Raw genomic sequence first — 18,611 nt, 5'->3', positions numbered from 1 at the left:
TTTATTTTTCTGGTAATTTATTGTGTTCAATTGGCAGGTGAGCCGGCAGAGTGGGAAGTGTGCTTAGTTGCAATTTAAAACGGATTCAAAGTTCGAAATAGCGTCCCTGATGCGGAAGTGAGACTGCAACTTTGACTCTCTTCTGAGCCAGAGGAGACAATAACAATGTCCACTGGATTTGACCTTAATGTGTACGCACAACTCTCTTGTACTCCATTTGAAAACTTGTTATGATTATGTTCTGCTTCTTGTTACATACAGCCTCTGGTTTGAACCTTCTATTTTCCCAATGTTACTCTTCTCCTAAGTGTGAACACCCTAAAAGCCTTTGTTTCCCAAGTCTTATCTATCTTTTACTTTGTTTACCCAAGACTTGCTTTATCTTTGTTGTCTAAGAATTAAAATAAGTGTAATTATCAATTTTTGTCACCAGAACCATGGTTAGTCCGTCAGGTTGGCTCTCTAGTACAAAGTACCTTGCTGTCATGCAAGCATAAGAAACTTAGCAGGACACAGATTTTCATTTTGTTGTTAGCTTTCCATGAGCCCAGAATTATGGTTATCTAGGTTCCATAAGTTGTCAATGAAACTCTTCCAAGATGACTCTTCAATCCTCATCATGACGATCAACAATGTCTCAATGTTTGTGTCTGTTGTTGGCTTAACATTTGGAATTTAGAGCAAGAGTGGGGCAAGAATATACTGGTTTGGCCTAGTGCTAATGTACCTTTTCACTCTCAAGTGTTGTTGGGTTGTTTTCTGTTGGCTCTTTTTTGCGTTAGAGATGTGCCTAGAATGAATCATCTCTTCTAGGATAGATCAGATCTCAAAGTGTGTAAAACGTATTTTCGGGTCTTTTAAACTTAGAAGCCACTGTCCCTCCCTGTTGTTGGGAATTATAATCTCTTAATCAACCTTTTAGTGCTGTATTGGTCACTGAAAGAAGAGGTTGCCAAGTTTCTACATGTTGACAGAATGTCAAAAACTCATCCATTCCCTTGATTTATTTCCTCTTTTTTTTTTTCTTCTAGATTTACCATGGACAGATTTAGTTTCATGATTTGTAAGAGCCTTCTTATATATTTTCACTTCTGTAATTGTGGACCACGTTTATTTGTATATCCGGGTTTATTAATAGTAGAAGTTGATGGCAGATATACAATCAATTCTTCACTCTTGTTGATCTACTCAATGAAGATGGCATAATTGGTCTTCTAGAATCGAAACCTGAATCCTAAAGCCCCAAATCATCCGTCCATCCATTCCAAGCTGCAATCAAAGAAATACCAAAGGCTCCAAAGAAATATTAATTAGTTTTTCCAGCATCTGCATATTGGGTCTAGTGCATTTGGTACTAATCCTTTACGGTGTTGTATTATTGCTAGTTATCTATTCTCTTTGGTTCTACTTTTGTCAGATATGTGGCTGGAATTAGTCCTGTAGACAGACATTGCATCTTTGGTAGATCAGTTCAAGAATAGTCAAAAGTTGTGTGGTCATTGTTTTTGTAAGGTCATAGAGACTAATATTCCAAGTGTTGGTAAGCAATGACATCATCTCGATCGTTCTTGGCCTAAAGAAACTAGTCAAGAGGAGCCTCTGGATATCATGTGTGCACGTAACTTAATGGCCAACCAAGTCATTGTCCTCCCCTCTTGTTGGAAAGCATAAATGAACGAACTCTGTGTATCACTGCTTATTATATATTGAGTACCATTTTGTTACTGCAGGTCATTGAGAAGAGAGTGCCCAACATGAAGAAAGCAGAACTGATTTTCATCCCTGCACCTGGAATCAGCCACCTGGCGCCAACTGTGGAGGTAGGAAAGCTCATCATCAACCGTGATGACCGGCTTTCCATAACATTCCTTATTATAGAGCCACAGAGATTTGACTCCAAACTTGCCTCTTACATTGAATCACTTGCTTCCTCCACCATATCCAACCGTCTCCAATTCATCAAACTCCCTCGTCTTGAGCCAACATCCTCAGAAAAGACCTTGGGCATAGGTAAGTTGCTCGAGGACCAGAAACCCCATGTCAAAGAACAAGTGACCAAGATTGTTCAGACCCAAAATGGTCCTCAACTCGCTGGCTTCGTTATTGATATGTTCTGTACATCGATGATAGACTTGGCCAACGAGTTTGAGGTTCCCACCTATCTTTACTTCACATCAAGCGCGGCTTTCTTAGGACTCCAGTTTCATCTCCAAACTCTTCATGATGAGCAAAACGTGAACATTTCAGAGTTCGATGGCTCAGATGCAGAGTTAGAGCTGCCAGTTTTGCTGAACCCAGTTCCAGCTAAGGTCCTACCAACTCCTTTTCTTAACAAGGACTGGCAGCCTTCTATCTTGGCTATTACAAGAAGGTACAGAGAAGCCAAAGGTATCATTTTAAACACATTCACGGAGCTCGAACCACTTGCAGTAAACTCTCTTCTTATCCCTCCAGTGTACCCTGTTGGACCAATTTTAAATCTCAAGAGTGATAGTGCTGAAAGAGCAGGTGAGGCTGACAAAAAGTCTGATATCATGAAATGGCTCGATGATCAACCTCCATCATCTGTGGTGTTCCTGTGTTTTGGGAGCTTGGGAAGCTTTGGTCCGGACCAGGTGATAGAAATTGCATCTGCACTGGAGTTAAGCGGGCATCGATTCGTTTGGTCTTTACGGCAATCCCCACCGGGGGGCGCAGCCTCTGCACCTCCTACTGAGTACACTAGTCTTGTAGAAGTATTGCCAGAAGGATTTTTAGGCAGAACGGCTGGGACTGGTAAGATCATCGGATGGGCTCCGCAAGTTGCAATCCTTTCTCACCCAGCAATCGGAGGGTTCGTGTCGCATTGTGGATGGAATTCAACTCTTGAGAGTGTATGGTTTGGTGTTCCAATTGCTGCGTGGCCAATGTATGCAGAGCAACAATTCAATGCCTTTCATGTGGTGGTGGAGTTAGGGTTGGGTGTGGAGATAAAAATGGATTATAGGAGGTCTTTCATGGACAAACCTGAAGGTATAGTGAGCTTCGAGGAGATTGAAAGAGGAATTACAAGTGTTATGGAGCATGATAGTGAGGTAAGGAAAAAAATGCAGAAAATGAGTGAATCAAGCAGATTCGCTTTGATGGAAGGTGGGTCTTCATACTCTAATTTAGGTCGTCTAATTTCTGAATTTGTGGACAATATTTCTTAGTTTGTGGTAATTGTTATGGAAGTCTGACCATTACCCTTGATGGTTCCATTTGGTTTCCTTGGTCTTCCATCCTTTCTTTTTGCAGCATAGACTTGCGATTAAGACTCTTTATTTAGGGCAGAATTTCTCTCGACGTTTTCAGTTCAAAACCCAATATTAACAAGGATTGGAACAATGGAGATTAGAGCTGTCAAAAAAATCGTGTCAAACCGATCCGATCATTTGGTCGGTAATTATCAAATGTATGTTAGTGAGGATTGATTGGAAAATTGAAAAAATTGATCAAACCATCAATAACCGATCAAACGGAATTTATGTCAAAAAATCAATAAAAACCGACGGTGGACACCCCTAATGGAGATTACAAATGGTGTATTCATGAGACGCAAGATTCACTGCAGTCCTCAACATCGACTCCCAGGCCAGTAACCAGAAATAGTCACTCCTAAATGATTCTTAGATGCTAATATTCAAAGACAAAAGAAAAACAAATGGAATTGCTTTAATGCTATGTTACATACTTACATTCAGCAAGATTGGTATTTGGTAGCCTGGTAGGTCTATGCCATGGTATGACTTCAACAAACAAATGGACAGATGTGATGCAAGTCAGGGAGCCAACGGAAGTATATATCAACCAACCAAAGGAACCAATATCACAAACAAGAATGGCCACTACCAGATTTTCAGTGGCCTCATTCTCCTCACCCCTCCCTCTCTCTACGCCATCTATTTATATTCAGTGTGACGACTACTCTCTCTAACTCATTCCACCACCAAACACAACTCTCAAAACCCCTACAATTCGCACCCTCACCTTAGCAAGCTCTGCCAAGATGGACAGCCACACCTTGCACACCAACGGTTTGATACAATTACACAGCCAAACCACCACTACCTGGAACACCATCATCGGCTTCATCTTCAACAATCTGTCAGATGAGGCCCTCTTGTTATACAGTCGGATGAAAAATGTCTTTCCCCGAGTTAAATGTCACTCTTACACTTGCTCATCTACCCTCAAGCCCAGTGCTGAGACCCGCCTTGTTGGTAGGAAAAGCCGCGGACTGCCATCTTATTCGTTGTTTAACGAATCCGAGTATGATTTTCTATAATTCTCTCCTGAACATGTATCCTACGTGTTTAAGTACTGTATAGCAGCTTTATAAAATTAAATAAAAGTACAGGTACAGCAGATAGTGAAGTGGGAATTTGTGATTTCTAAAATTATGTTGTAGTTCGCAACGTGTTTGACGCAATGCTTAAAGGAAATGTGGTTGCTTGGAACACCATGGTTTCGTGCTAGGCAATAGTGATGAAATGTTGGAATAGCATCCTCAGTCCCAAAAAGCAAGTCATTTTACTTTTAATAGTTGGAAACTGCTGATCAAACTTGCTCAAGTCTTATCATTCAGGAACCAAAAGAACCTGAGGATATTTTGAACTACATTGACGATTTTAGGAAAAAACTTTCATCTGCTACTTCATTTTACAAATATATTGTTATAAGCCAAAGTCGTATGCTCCCATACACTCTTAGTCCTTGAAATTTAAACGTCACACTGGAAAGTGGAAAAAAAAAAATTGGCATCTCTCTGATACTGGTTCGAAGATTTTAGCTGTAATTATATTTATTTGGTTGATAGCTGGATATCATTGCTTAGTGATCCCACCTTTTAAGGAAATATGGTAAGCTGCTTAAAGGATCACAAAAATATAAATTTCTTAGAATCCTAGTGGATTCCTCTAAACAAGAGTTTCACTTATGGTCATAATGGGATAACCTTACTTGAGTCACTGGAAAGGATGGGATAATCTTATTCATGGTCTTGACTGTCTTCTCTAATTCAAGAGCTTTAACCCATATGCTTATCAACCAAGCATCTGTATTTATGGCAATGTCGTGGGACTTCTCCGTGAGGTACAACTGTAGGGAGTCAATGTCATCTATTGCCTCTGGTTTTCGGCTATGCTCTTCATTGTGTTACATTTACATCAAATGGCAGAAAATCTCAAGTTAAGGCAAGTGATAATTTTATGGCAGACAGCACTTGCAAACCCTCTTCTTGTTATTCGTCCAATATTCTTACACCAGATATGTTTTTTATTTTTATTTTTTCTCATTGCTTTAAATGCCTTCATATTTGGCAAAATAATATCACAAAAAAAAAAAGGTCATTTATTTTCTGGTAATTTATTGTGTTCAATTGGCAGGTGAGCCGGTAGAGTGGGAAGTGTGCTTAGTTGCAATTTAAAACGGATTCAAAATTCGAAATAGCGTCCCTGATGCGGAGGTGAGACTGCAACTTTGACTCTCTTCTGAGCCAGAGGTGACAATAACATTGTGCACTGGATTTGACCTTAATGTGTATGCACAACTCTCTTGTACTCCAGATGGAAACTTGTTATGATTATGTTCTGCTTCTTGTTACAGCCTCTGGTTTGAACCTTCTATTTTCCCAATGTTACTCCTCATAAGTGTGAACACCCTAAAAGCCTTTGTTTCCCAAGACTTATCTTTCTCTTTGTTTGCCCAAAACTTGCTTTATCTTTGTTGTCTAAGAATTAAAATAAGTGTAATTATCAACTTTTGTCACCAGAACCATGGTTAGTCCGTCAGGTTGGCTCTCTAGTACAAAGTACCTTGCTGTCATGCAAGCAGAAGAAACTTAGCCGGACACAGATTTTCATTTTGTTGTTAGCTTTCCATGAGCCCAGAATTATGGTTATCTAGGTTCCATAAATTGTCAATGAAACTCTTCCAAGATGACTCGTCAATGCATCTTTAGTAGATCAGTTCAAGAATAGTCAAAAGTTGTGTGGTCATTGTTTTTGTAAGGTCATAGATACTAATATTCCAAGTGTTGGTAAGCAATGACATCATCTCGATTGTTCTTGGCCTAAAGAAACTAGTCAAGAGGAGCCTCTGGATATCATGTGTGCACGTAACTTAATGGCCAACCAAGTCATTGTCCCTCCCTCTTGTTGGAAAGCATAAATGAACGAACTCTGTATGTCACTGCATATTATATATAGAGTACCGTTTTGTTACTGCAGGTCATTGAGAAGAGAGTGCCCAACATGAAGAAAACAGAACTGATTTTCATCCCTACACCTGGAATCAGCCACCTGGCGCCTACTGTGGAGGTAGGAAAGCTCATCATCAACCGTGATGACCGGCTTTCCATAACATTCCTTATTATAGAGCCACAGAGATTTGACTCCAAACTTGCCTCTTACATTGAATCACTTGCTTCCTCCACCATATCCAACCGTCTCCAATTCATCAAACTCCCTCGTCTTGAGCCAACATCCTCAGAAAAGCCCTTGGGCTTAGTTAAGTTGCTCGAGGACCAGAAACCCCTTGTCAAAGAACAATTGACCAAGATTGTTCAGACCCAAAATGGTCCTCAACTCGCTGGCTTCGTTATTGATATGTTCTGTACATCCATGATAGACTTGGCCAACGAGTTTGAGGTTCCCACCTATATTTACTTCACATCAAGCGCAACTTTCTTAGGACTCCAGTTTCATCTCCAAACTCTTCATGATGAGCAAAACGTGGACATTTCAGAGTTTGATGGCTCAGATGCAGAGTTAGAGCTGCCAGTTTTGCTGAACCCAGTTCCAGCTAAGGTCCTACCAACTTCTTTTCTTAACAAGGACTGGCGGCCTAATATCTTGGCTATTACGAGAAGGTACAGAGAAGCCAAAGGTATCATTGTAAACACATTCACGGAGCTCGAACCACTTGCAGTGAACTCTCTTCTTATCCCTCCAGTGTACCCTGTGGGACCGATTTTAAATCTCAAGAGTGATAGTGCTGAAAGAGCAGGTGAGGCTGACAAAAAGTCTGATATCATGAAATGGCTTGATGATCAACCTCCATCATCTGTGGTGTTCCTGTGCTTTGGGACGTTCGGAAGCTTTGGTCCGGACCAGGTGATAGAAATTGCATCTGCACTGGAGTTAAGCGGGCATCGATTCGTTTGGTCTTTACTGCAATCCCCACCGAGGGGCCCAGTCCCTGCACTTCCTACTGAGTACACTAATATTGTAGAAGTACTACCAGAAGGATTTTTAGACAGAACGGCTGAGACTGGTAAGATCATCGGATGGGCTCCGCAGGTCGCAATCCTGTCTCACCCTGCAATCGGAGGGTTCGTGTCACATTGTGGATGGAATTCAATTCTAGAGAGTATATGGTTTGGTGTTCCAATTGCTGCATGGCCAATGTATGCAGAGCAACAATTCAATGCCTTTCATGTGGTGGTGGAGTTAGGGTTGGGTGTGGAGATAAAAGTGGATTATAGGAAGTCTTTCATGGACAAACCTGAAGGTATAGTGAGCTTCGAGGAGATTGAAAGAGGAATTACAAGTGTTATGGAGCATGATAGTGAGATAAGAAGAAAAGTGAAGAAAATGAGTGAAGCAAGCAGGATGGCTTTGATGGAAGGTGGGTCTTCATACCCTAATTTGGACCGTCTGATATCTGAATTCTTAGACGGTTACGATGAATGTATGTGACTAATACAAATGTATGTGACTAATACAAAGAACGTGGATTTTCTTATACATTACATGTATTATATCATAAATGCGGATGACTCTTCACATACTATTTATTTTATTATAAAAGGGACATTACAGGGATCAAATGAAAAACTTTGAGATAATGATCTTAATACTACTCTAAAGATTTCTTATATTTCTATCATAGACAATATTTCTTAGTTTATCCAATTGTGCATCATATATTAGGTTTTGAATTAAATTTGGCACGATATATGTGGAATTTGGACAGGCCCAATTTGGGCTAGAAAATGGGGACAACAAAAGAAGATTGGCCCAATTTGTCACTTTTTTACTTGGCCCAGCTCGGCCCATTTACACCACCAAATTAGTACCCTCATGTTGATCTATGACGTAAAATAGAATATATCATTGTAACCGACAACAACTATGTTTTGAATAAAGAACAACAATCGAAAATGAATAAATATAGTATTCCGAAAATTTTGAAATATTAAAGTTAAGAAGCATTAGTGAAATATAAAACGTATATTACGCCAATCAAGCTAAGTGAGGTTGCTTTCAATTTATTGGTCAAGATCAACCATTGCCAACTAGTATCACATCACATGTTAGGCATGAACTTTATTTAATTATACTAAGTTATATATATATATATATATAAAATTATCCTATGTGAATCAAAAGTGTGAATTTGTTATCCTATAGCTATAATAAACAACAATAAAAATGAGAGTCACACAATGATAGTGTTCGGCAGTGCGTTTGTACTGTTCAGTTGTACCTTACCTCACAGCACCACAATTTTTTATGACACGTCAAACAGCTATTGCGTTCTAACTCACCTCATAGCACCACAGCCTTTTACCTCACAGCACCTCACCACACCTCATAGCACTGTCAAACGCTTACAATATATGTTGAATTGTCCTACGTAATCAAATTAGGTCAATTATTTTATTTTAGATTAATGTACAATGTAAACGTTAAGTGATTTTATATTAATATTATTAGTCATCTAATATAACCGTAATTTAGATTCGCCAAATGCATCTCACAGCACCGCATCACAGTTTTAAAAGTGATGCCCCAAATAGCTTTTTACGTTCTAACTCACCTCACAGCACCACAGTTTTATAACTCACAGCACCGCACAACGCCCATAGCAGACAGCACTCCTAGTCGGGATCATTTATTATGTAATTTATTGTAGCTATGGTTGAAAAACAAGTTCACACATTTGACTCCTATAAGAGAATTTTTGATATATTAAAATTCACGTGTTTGACAAGATATATAGTCACTGTAACAACGTTGAACTTTTTAAGATCGGTAACAATGTTGTGTCTTGATCTATTAAGGATTGGTGCAGATCCAAGGGAATCAATATTAATTCAAATTTGTAAGGATTAATTAGGGCATATTTGACTTTTTGAAGTGTAATTCTCCCCTCTCTTTTTTTGTTATGCTTAATGTGGGACCCATGGCGTGCTCACATTCACCCCCTCTTCCCAACCCATTTCTTACTCAAATCAATCCCTTTCTATGAAACTTCAACATGGTAGACTCACCTCATCACCAATTATTCTACAACCATAATTTGAAGTAAATCAATATTTATATATACATACACACAAAGAGTCTCTGAAAAGCGCGCCCATAAACTTTAAAATTTATAGACTTTTAATATAAGTCGTTAGATCTTATCAACGACTGAGATTAAAATTGATAAAAATAAATAAAACACAAACTCAATGTTGTTTAAATCGTCCATGAGATGATGAATTTCGACAACTATTTCGGTCGAAAATGGGTTGGAGACGGTGCGTCTCGTCAAATGGTACTGTCAATGGCACGAGGCGGATGTCAAAGTTGGTCGGATCGTTGATGGGAAGAGATGGTAGTGCAACAACTTCAAACTTAACTTCTCATGTGATTCAGACTAGCGATAGTCATAAAAGCTTTGTAATGGTCAAGAGCTTCATTTCGGTAAGTCGACCTTCCAAAACGATGACGGACGATGATTTTTGGAGTATAAGTCGAACGGATGCAACTTTGTATTTTAATTTTTAATCAATTTTAATTTCACTCATCAAAAAGATTTAACGATTAAGATTTGAAATCTGTAAACTTTAAATTTTAGATGCGTACGTATCATACAATAGGTATGCATATATATATATATTATCTGCATATTCCTTAGTAGACTTGTAATTCTCTTTTTGAGAAAGAGAAAAGAAAATCAATGGATGTGACTAAAGATAAGATGCGAATTCTATATGGTTCGATGATGTAGTTGTGGATGGGCACATATAAATAAATGCAAACACAATTTATGTTGATTAGTTTGTCTTGTATTTTTACGTAGTTAAGACCACAAATTATTTGGAATCGAGTCATTCCACAAATGTTAACATATTTAGATAGTTTCAATTCCTAATCATCAACGTCGTGTTTTTTTGGAGGACAACATCCTGTTGTAACTTTACAGTTAAACGTGCTTCTACAATAGCATTATTGGGATGTGTAACCTCTTAGGAAGACAATACCATGCAAACCCGATGTATTAACGAGAACTAAATAACTCAAAGCGAATAATATTGTTGATGCGTATTGGACTGAAAATTCTAATATGGAATTGAAGTCAGCTCCTCTCATTTGGGTCATCTGTTGGGTCTTTCAGAAGTCCTTATGTATGGGTCATCCATAGGTGAGGAGTACTTATAGGGCCTTTTAGATGTCCAATTGACGAACCACATGCCGCGAGAGCCCGATGTATGCACGAGAATCAGACAACTCAAAGCGGACAATATTATTGATGTATATTCCACTAGAAATTCTATTATCAAATAAATAATCGAAACAAACCTTGAAATACTCATATTAAACAATGAATTATACACCCACTACATTTCTTCTCATAAACTTCCAACATAAAAATGGCTCGACACACATTGTAGCTAGAGAAATCCCAAAACACAATTAATCAAGAAAAGCCCATAGTTCTTGAAAACCAACCTAAGAAATAAGAATAGACTCCTTTAGGAAACAACAAAGTGTGAATCAAGCCAAAAAAAGTAAAAATAAAAATAAAAACCCTTTAATAGAAAGAAAAAGTAATTGGCGTGTCAAAGTAGATAATTTACATATTAGGTCAACGGTTCTTTCCCTAAAATTACAAAAAATTAAAAAGTCAGTACCTAACTTTCTCTTTGTCTCCTTTACGTCCCTCTCAATACAAGAACGTGTTACTTCTGTTCTCATTTGAAGATGAATTAGGCGGCCTAGTAGCCGCCGCCGCCGCTGCAGCTACGTCAGACGTGACCCCCTCCACCACAAACCCACCAGAAACTGTCGCGTCCGGACGAGGATTCCCAATTCTTTGAAAAAACACGTCGTCCGGATTGCCGGAGAACATAAATTGTGGTTGATTTCGCTGAAATTGTTGCTGTTGATACTGCATATGGTACGGTGCCATCAATGGATTTGGATGAGCGTTATTGACATGGGCTTGGCTGCGTGGGCCGAGCCCGAAACTAATGTTCTGTACACCAGCATGTTGTTGCACTGTGGACCCGAAAGGCGCGGTTGGACCGCCGGTGAATTGCTGGACCATGGCCCTGAAATTTGAAGTGTCCGTGTTGAGCAGAGTGGTCGGGGTCCGTCTAGAGGCCCGGGACCGTCTTCGAGTGGGCTTGGACACGCGGCCTTCTGGGCTCAAATTGGGAACACCTCCACCACCGCCACCGCCACCGCCACCAGAGCTAGAACTGCCAAATTGGGTCGAAGTGGTGGTGGTGGTGGCGTTGGTTGTCACGGCGGCGGTGGCATTAGGGATGCTCTGTTGGTAAAATTGGACCCAATCAGTCGGATTGTCAGACATGGTGACCAGAGTGTTTGAAGGGAAAGTTAATGGGCCTAGGCTTGCGCTATTTATAGTGGGTATGACTCAGTCAAAGTCAAAGTTTGGGAAGATCCTGGCCGTTGATTACTATGATGTCACGTGAGATGGCACGTGGGGGGAGAAATTGAGGTTTGAACGGTGTCGTTTTGATTGGGTTTCTGGAAGGGTATGTTGACGGGTTTGCATGGTTGATGGTGCATGGTTTGTTTCCTGGAAGCAACGAAGGCTATAGATAGTGGTGGGGCCCTATGATGATGATGACTTCATCGTCAAAGTGGACACGTCAGCAGTGACTTTGTTGGTAGTAGGGTAGGTGAACTTTTCTACTTCATGATGATTTCTCTGGTCAGAGGAAACGGCCATGTATTTTTTTTTAGGCAAATGGATGATGATTAAAAAAAATATTTATCAACTCAAACATATTAACATTTTTAGGTATTGTCCGTTCTGTGGATCCAAGACCTATACAATTTACGGAATCTAAACTAACAAGTTAAATATTTAAAAATAATTTGTTTAAAAAGGTACAATCTATGATTCTTTTTGATGGTTCGGAATTACTTGAACTCTCACAACGAACGAATTTTGTTTTTGTCTAATTTTGAATAAAAAGTAATCTTTCAACATCATTTTAATACGAAATTTTTTATGTAATCTAAATTAGCAAGTAAGACATTTAAGAATAAGAACAAGAGTACAAAGAGTTATCAATTAGAATAAAATTCTTGAAATGAGGAAGAAAAATGTTATGTTAGGTCCTTCTCATTATAGTAAGAAAAGTATGATTTTAAGAATTTTGGACATTCTTCAAGACTATGAAACACATGGAGCTAATGTTTCCATGAGAACAACAAAGGAGTTCAAAACTTCAAATCTTAAAAATGAAAAAAAAAAAAAAATGCCCCGATAATGAGTAATTGCTTCATGGGCCGGGATAGTCATTGATAGGCATAACTAAAAATCTTATAATAATTATTAATTAAAGAAAAATAGCAATTTCTTTATCCTACTTAGATTTTTCGACTATTTATTGTGAAAGGTGTGTATGTACATAAAACATGAATGGAAAGCAACAAGTCTGTGGAATCTCACGAGTAACTTAGATGACATTCATGTATGTGGTATCTTTAATCTCGAGTTCGAGTCTCCCCTTCCCCACCCCTTGTAATAAAATAAAAAAAAGAGTGTGTTCTTATTAAGCAATTTATTATATGCTTGCTTTGGGAACATTACGATAAAAAAGCAATTTTATTAAATTTGGCAGAGCAAAGATTGTTGTTAATCACTATTCACTGATTTGGCAGAGCATAAGATTGTTGCTAATCACTACTCACTATACAAATATATGATGATATTTTGTCATCAACCTAGCTAAACATTGAAAAATCGACTTATCAATGTTAGGATTGTCCAATCTTGTAAAACACTTCACCAAGCCACATCTTTTCGATAGATGATGCGTGACAAACCACCACACTTGATGAATGTTTGAAAATTTGACTTCATTCAACTTTTGATTACCATTGCATGTAGGGAAAGCGGCGGCTGTAGCATTTTAATTTCATATGAAATTTGTGCACCATGAAGCTAGAATCTCTTGGTCTGGACTACAGTCCAGTATAAGGGCACTTGCAATGATAAATTATTATTGGGCCAATAAAGATGTTATTTTTGTTGATATGACTGTATTGGAAAATGTGTTTTGCTGATATGATTATATTGAGAGACGTGTTTTGCTGATGTGGTTGTATTGAAATTGTTTGTTTTGATGTAGTTTTGATGGGGATAACATGGAGGTATGAAATGTTGTTGGTCTCCATATTGGGTGGGAAGGGATAATGTATAAAAATTTATGTTTTACTGATGTGGTTAGGGCAAATGCAATGAGAAACAACTTACTGGGCCAACATTTTTGTTGCCCCGGTCCCACCTCTATTACACAAAAAGTCAAGTCAAACACGTATTCTAATACAGCCACATCAGCAAAAACACAAATTTCTATACATTTTTTCTTCCCACACACTTTCTCTTTCCACCCAACCCAACAACATTCCATTTCTCCATATTATCCACAACAAAACTACACCAAAACATCAAATATCAATACATCCACATCAGCAAAACACTTATCCCAATACAGCCACATAAGCAAAACACATTTTACAATACAGTCACATCAGCAAAAGACAACATCTTTGTTGCCCCAATACCAATTCACCATTGCATTTGCCCTTATATTGGGAGATGTGTTTTGCTAATGTGATTGTATTGGGAGACGTGGTTGGCTTTGACTTTTTGTATAATAAAGATGGGACCAGATCAATATTTTTGTTGACCAAACAAATAAGGCACCATTGCAGTTGCCCTAATGACTAGATGCCAGTGTTTAGTATGTTCTTGCCTAAGAGGATATTAACTGTGGGTCTTCAAGGAAAATCGAAAAGTATAGGGGAAAGGAAGAGGACAAGGGAGTGAGTCTTCCGCAGCACAAGCTTGTCATTTAGATATCTAAATATGATCTAAACTTGGGTCATTAGACTCGTGTTGCATAGAGTTTTTTCATCTAACGACATTATAAGTTGAGTCAAAATTTAGTGCGTGGTCATAAGAGTATTATAAAATAGATAAACACACGTTTGTATGTGGCTGGTGCTTTTTTACCTCTGTAATAATACAAGAAAGATGGTCTCTATATGCACACTATCATGTGAAGTTGTCAGCTATCCGTGCACTAATGTAGGTGCTTATCATGAGGCTTTAGTACACTGCTGTTATACTCCGTGCCCGCAGAATGTTCCTGCAGTGGATAATAAACCCATAACAAAGTAATCTGCCATGAAACTGCGAGAAGAAAATTTTGAAGGCAGAGTAGTTAACTGCATACCATGTCTTGCAAACTCTCCTGAACGTCAAAGCACCCAAGCATGGTCGGTGGTCTGAAACCAAGCTGTCCCTGCAACTGAAGAAAGGGAAGTCCAAGAGATGATAATTGTCATCTTAAACACAAAACCAGATCAAACAGCAGTAATTGTAGAATTTATTACCAGTCCCTGCATGCTATGTTGGTTCCCATAATGACTGGCACGTGTTGCCGTAGATCGGTACAGTGCCTAAACAAAGAAAAAGCCCTAATATTGAAGTTAAATACTACAAGACAGTGCAAATGAAAGATTATGGCAAGCATCAAGGTTAATTCAACAGCTAGCACCATACCAGTCCCTGCATGCCCTGTTGGTTGTTGATGTAATTATTGCGGATTGGAAAAATTGAATTAAATTGTCCCTATATTAAGTACAAAACATTCTTTCTTCATTGTCATTTTGAAGAAAGAGAACTGAAATTATTGACTAAATAAATACTTAGATTGGGAAAATAGAATTCCATACCATTCCGTGGATATTTTGTTCGGGACCAGAATAACCTTCAAGAGTTGGTAGCCTTGAACCTAATTCCTACAAAAGAACGGTGTGATTCAAAAGTGTGAGACGGTAAAATTAAAACGAGACTGCAATTAAGCATAAATACGCTTATTTTTCCTTGCAACATATACAATGGACAATAAAATATGCCATACCATCCCTTGCACATTCTGTTGATGAGGTACACGAGAGTTCTCCATGATGTGTGCCCTCGAATTCAGCTGTTCCTGGGAAAAAAAACAAAACACAGAATGAAACGTATCATAAAATTTGCAACTTGCTGCTGCACATACCACGTGGTTGTAAAATATCTACCGTGCTCCGACAATGGTCTTGCAAGCCAATAGTTACTCCCTGAGGCTCAGAATATATCTACGGCAAATGAATGAAATCCATTTCAAGCTTCAAATATCTAGAACAGCATTATATATAGGGACATCATTGAAATGTCACCAATTAAGCAGTAACTGACCTTTCTTTTCTTGTACTTCTTCTTTTTCTTTGATGAGTTTGCCACATCGTTGCCACAATTCCCTCGTCCAACATCAAGAAATCCATGAAGGCCCAAACTTTTGGGCTCTGAAACACTCCTTACAGAATTATTTACACCCACACAATTTTTGAATACTGCTTCTAATGCCTGAAATGCAATATTGTATGCTTCTTGAGATAGGGACCCCTCCTCCCCCAATTTGATTGCTAGTTTACATAGATCATTGAAACGTTCTGCTCTATAGGGATGTTTATTTGATAGTTCACTACCAGTTTGCCTTACTTTTGCATCTTTTGTCCAACGCTTCAACACATAACGGGAGGGAATGCTGGAAACACCAGACGTTTGAAGAACAAGGATAGCATGTTTACAAAGAAAGCCTCTGAACTCAAATGAACGACACGAACAACATATATTAAACTCTGCTTCATTCCATGCTACAAAGACATTTTGACGTTTTTCAAAATCGTCAACACGAAAGATCTTATTTGTCCCATCTTCACTTTCCTTTTGCAAGTTACAAGAAACAATTCCTGCAACCTCAACCTGAAATTTCTTGAAGATTGTATCAGTATAAACTGTTGACATTTGCTTCTCAAAAGCGGAGAGAGATCTTAGAGCAGGTTTTCTAGTTTGTGTCTCAAAATCAGCTTGGGATTCCATATCGTACCTATCTAGCAAAAATTTTTCATATTGCTCTATAAATTCTTTGACTGTAGCTTCCTTGCTTATGTACTTGTCAAAGAAAGACGCAACACTCTCAGATCTCCTAGTTGTAGATATTCCAGCTAAGAATGTTTCCTGCATGTAGGTTGGGACCCACTTTTTTCGATCTTCGTACAATAAATGTACCCATTCACGCTCCCTCAGTTTAAATTTATCGACCATCTTCCACCATCGCTTTTCAAACTGCTCATCGATTAGAGATCTGTAAAGACATTTGTCAAAATTTTCCATAAAACAATCCTCTTGATCTCTAGTAAAACCGAAATTTTCAGTAATCTTACTCAAGATGTGCCATAAACAATAGCAGTGGCGTGAGTCAGGAAATATATCTGCAACAGCTTCATTCAAATCTTTGTCTTGGTCAGTAATAATTACTTTGGGAGCACGGCCACCCACTGCCTTAAGCCATGTCCGCATTAACCAAGCAAAAGTTGCTGCAGTCTCATTCCCAATCAACGCACAGCCAAGTAGCATGAATTGATAGTGATGATTCACTCCAATGACAGGAGCAAAAGGAACTCTGAATTTGTTTTTGACGTAAAAGGTATTGAAGAAAACAACATCACAAAAACTGCTATAGTCACGCCTAGCTTTTGCATCAACCCAAAACACATTTCTCAAACGTTTATCATGGTCTAGATCCATTGCATAAAAGAAATTTGGATTCTCATCCTGCATGCACATAAAATGCTCAAGCATCGCATGTATATCTTGCACATCTAAAGCCAGCTGCAGACCTTTCTTTTGACAAGCAACTATACCAGGTTGCTTGTTATGCCCTCTGATGGAAACGTAAAAATCATCCGGACAAATCTCATGGTTATGCTCCTTTATGAAACTATTTATAACCCATTTCTCATCTTGAGTCCTTTTCATGTGCATGCCAGCCTTGCAGTCTGTCTTTACGCATGAGCGTGAATTAATGGTTGTACTTGAGTCACGCTTGCTTCCAAATCTAGAACATGCAATCTTCACATCAATAAATTTCCCAGATCTTTTTGAACGACGGCTGGCCTTTATTGTGATACCAAATCCCACAGATCGAGCATATTCCCTGTAGAAAGAATATGCTGCCTCTTTCGTCTCAAATTCCAAACCATTTTGGGGATCACAAGTGGCACTGTTGCTTGTAACATCAGCACCCACAGCGTTGACATCAACCTGCTCATGCACAACTCTAAGACTTCCATTTGCATCGAGTCCACAGGTTTCCTCAACATGGTCCTTTCTGGTAGAATTTATATCTTGGCTCACAACCTGCATTCCATCTACTTCATCCACGATTTCAACATTTGTATTTGATCTACTGGGTAACTTTAACTCTTCATGTGAAGGCAATTCAAGATCTATCTCCATGGAGATATCAGAATCACTTGATAGAAGAGGTCATCTTGTCTAATATACCCAAAGAAAAGTTGAAAATAGTGATATTCTGCATAAAGTAAACGCAGAAGCTACTATTATTTATGATAAGGCGATATTCATATTCTGTACTTAAGTAGCATCTTCAAAATTGAGATGGTAATCAAGATAAAAGTCACTGAATAGCATACGAAAAACGGATTAAAACTTCCTGGTAAAAATATATGGATAATAAAAGTCGCTAATTTTTTTTTTTGAAGTTGCTTTAATACAGAAAATTCCAAGGATGGACAGAAAAACCAGGTGTAGTCTCAAATCAAAGAAAAAACCACACTAATTAGGAGATTCATTCATTAAACATAAAGCTGATAAGAAGTAAGCTACATGCAGTTTCAGATCACACAAAGTATAGAATCAAAGAAGAACACAATATCAATGCTGATAAAAAAATACCTACATACATACATACATAGACATGAGAGCAATCTTAATGTGTGCATCTGTAGAGCAATATTGATTGCAGCTAGAGAAACTGTATTTATGCTCAATTGGAAGCCCAGAAAATGCACGAAAATAGAGGCAACAAACATCATGATCCATGATCCGAAGACTTTGCAACTCACGATAGCTACACGCAAAAATCCACCCACCAAAGTAGGTTTTCACTTACTAAAGACGTTGAATTTGAAATGCAAGTAATGCAGAATTTCACAGTTCCATTACTTTCCGAGTAACCAAAACAGAGGGCGATTCAATATGAAAATTACGGAAAATAACCAGAAAAATTCATTCAATCAATACACAGAAAGAAAATAAAGAGGATGGAAGAATAACGTACACCCTAGAAGCTTAATACAGGGAGACGCTGCAATTGGAATCAAAGAGGGAGACCGATGACGATGAGTCGAGTTTTCTTTTCATTTCGTGTTTTTTTTTTTTTTCTTTTTCCCATAAACGAAGTGGGCTTGGGTAGCACATGGGCT

General features: G+C 38.4%; 5 protein-coding genes across 8 annotated transcripts; 3 read left to right on the top strand and 2 right to left on the bottom strand.

The window, feature by feature from the left end:
* The first annotated feature begins 54 nt into the window (after positions 1-54).
* Positions 55-3,247, top strand: LOC120017027 (anthocyanidin 3-O-glucosyltransferase 2-like). Of its 2 annotated transcripts, XM_038870067.1 has the most exons (3): positions 57-191; positions 1,418-1,638; positions 1,731-3,247. In XM_038870067.1, the coding sequence occupies exons 2-3, from the start codon at positions 1,609-1,611 to the stop codon at positions 3,189-3,191; spliced, it is 1,491 nt and encodes a 496-aa protein (XP_038725995.1). In that variant the 5' UTR covers positions 57-191; positions 1,418-1,608; the 3' UTR covers positions 3,192-3,247. The 2 variants fall into 2 exon arrangements, with proteins under 2 accessions (XP_038725996.1, XP_038725995.1); XM_038870068.1 differs by lacking the exon at positions 1,418-1,638 and having other exon boundaries at positions 55-191.
* Positions 3,248-3,385: 138 nt separating this feature from the next.
* Positions 3,386-5,618, top strand: LOC120017031 (pentatricopeptide repeat-containing protein At3g22150, chloroplastic-like). The gene is made up of 2 exons (XM_038870071.1): positions 3,386-4,290; positions 5,406-5,618. The coding sequence occupies exons 1-2, from the start codon at positions 4,028-4,030 to the stop codon at positions 5,407-5,409; spliced, it is 267 nt and encodes an 88-aa protein (XP_038725999.1). The 5' UTR covers positions 3,386-4,027; the 3' UTR covers positions 5,410-5,618.
* Positions 5,619-6,055: 437 nt separating this feature from the next.
* On the top strand, positions 6,056-7,753 carry LOC120017025 (anthocyanidin 3-O-glucosyltransferase 2-like). Its single transcript, XM_038870064.1, has one exon. It carries the CDS (start codon positions 6,273-6,275, stop codon positions 7,716-7,718), a length of 1,446 nt encoding a protein of 481 aa, XP_038725992.1. The 5' UTR covers positions 6,056-6,272; the 3' UTR covers positions 7,719-7,753.
* Positions 7,754-10,578: 2,825 nt separating this feature from the next.
* On the bottom strand, positions 10,579-11,639 carry LOC120015992 (VQ motif-containing protein 22-like). Its single transcript, XM_038868532.1, has 2 exons — positions 10,925-11,639; positions 10,579-10,742 (listed from the first exon to the last, which is right to left on the bottom strand). The coding sequence occupies exon 1, from the start codon at positions 11,605-11,607 to the stop codon at positions 10,957-10,959; it is 651 nt and encodes a 216-aa protein (XP_038724460.1). The 5' UTR covers positions 11,608-11,639; the 3' UTR covers positions 10,579-10,742; positions 10,925-10,956.
* Positions 11,640-14,227: 2,588 nt separating this feature from the next.
* On the bottom strand, positions 14,228-18,530 carry LOC120017050 (protein FAR1-RELATED SEQUENCE 2). Of its 3 annotated transcripts, XM_038870107.1 has the most exons (9): positions 18,467-18,530; positions 15,520-17,698; positions 15,363-15,419; positions 15,203-15,274; positions 15,015-15,080; positions 14,842-14,910; positions 14,673-14,738; positions 14,513-14,587; positions 14,228-14,425 (listed from the first exon to the last, which is right to left on the bottom strand). In XM_038870107.1, the coding sequence occupies exons 2-9, from the start codon at positions 17,620-17,622 to the stop codon at positions 14,360-14,362; spliced, it is 2,574 nt and encodes an 857-aa protein (XP_038726035.1). In that variant the 5' UTR covers positions 17,623-17,698; positions 18,467-18,530; the 3' UTR covers positions 14,228-14,359. The 3 variants fall into 3 exon arrangements, with proteins under 3 accessions (XP_038726035.1, XP_038726036.1, XP_038726037.1); XM_038870108.1 differs by lacking the exon at positions 14,673-14,738; XM_038870109.1 differs by lacking the exon at positions 14,842-14,910.
* Between the last annotated feature and the right edge of the window lie 81 nt (positions 18,531-18,611).

This window comes from Tripterygium wilfordii, chromosome 15 (genome assembly GCF_013401445.1).
Source record: "Tripterygium wilfordii isolate XIE 37 chromosome 15, ASM1340144v1, whole genome shotgun sequence".
Lineage (NCBI taxonomy): Eukaryota > Viridiplantae > Streptophyta > Magnoliopsida > Celastrales > Celastraceae > Tripterygium > Tripterygium wilfordii.
Note: the sequence above shows the minus strand (reverse complement) of the source record. Positions and strands in the feature narration are given on the sequence as shown.

Bases quoted from the DNA above. Each gene is read 5' to 3' on its own strand.
- LOC120017025 (XM_038870064.1), top strand. From the start codon at position 6,273: ATGAAGAAAACAGAACTGATTTTCATCCCTACACCTGGAATCAGCCAC.
- LOC120017027 (XM_038870067.1), top strand. From the start codon at position 1,609: ATGTGTGCACGTAACTTAATGGCCAACCAA. The intron at 1,639-1,730 runs GTCATTGTCCTC...TTGTTACTGCAG, and splicing joins GTAACTTAATGGCCAACCAA to GTCATTGAGAAGAGAGTGCC.
- LOC120017031 (XM_038870071.1), top strand. From the start codon at position 4,028: ATGGACAGCCACACCTTGCACACCAACGGTTTGATACAATTACACAGC.
- LOC120017050 (XM_038870107.1), bottom strand. From the start codon at position 17,622: ATGGAGATAGATCTTGAATTGCCTTCACATGAAGAGTTAAAGTTACCC. The intron at 15,275-15,362 runs GTAGATATTTTA...TTTTTTTCCCAG, and splicing joins AAGACCATTGTCGGAGCACG to GAACAGCTGAATTCGAGGGC. The intron at 14,426-14,512 runs GTATGCAGTTAA...TATCCACTGCAG, and splicing joins AGGAGAGTTTGCAAGACATG to GAACATTCTGCGGGCACGGA.
- LOC120015992 (XM_038868532.1), bottom strand. From the start codon at position 11,607: ATGTCTGACAATCCGACTGATTGGGTCCAATTTTACCAACAGAGCATC.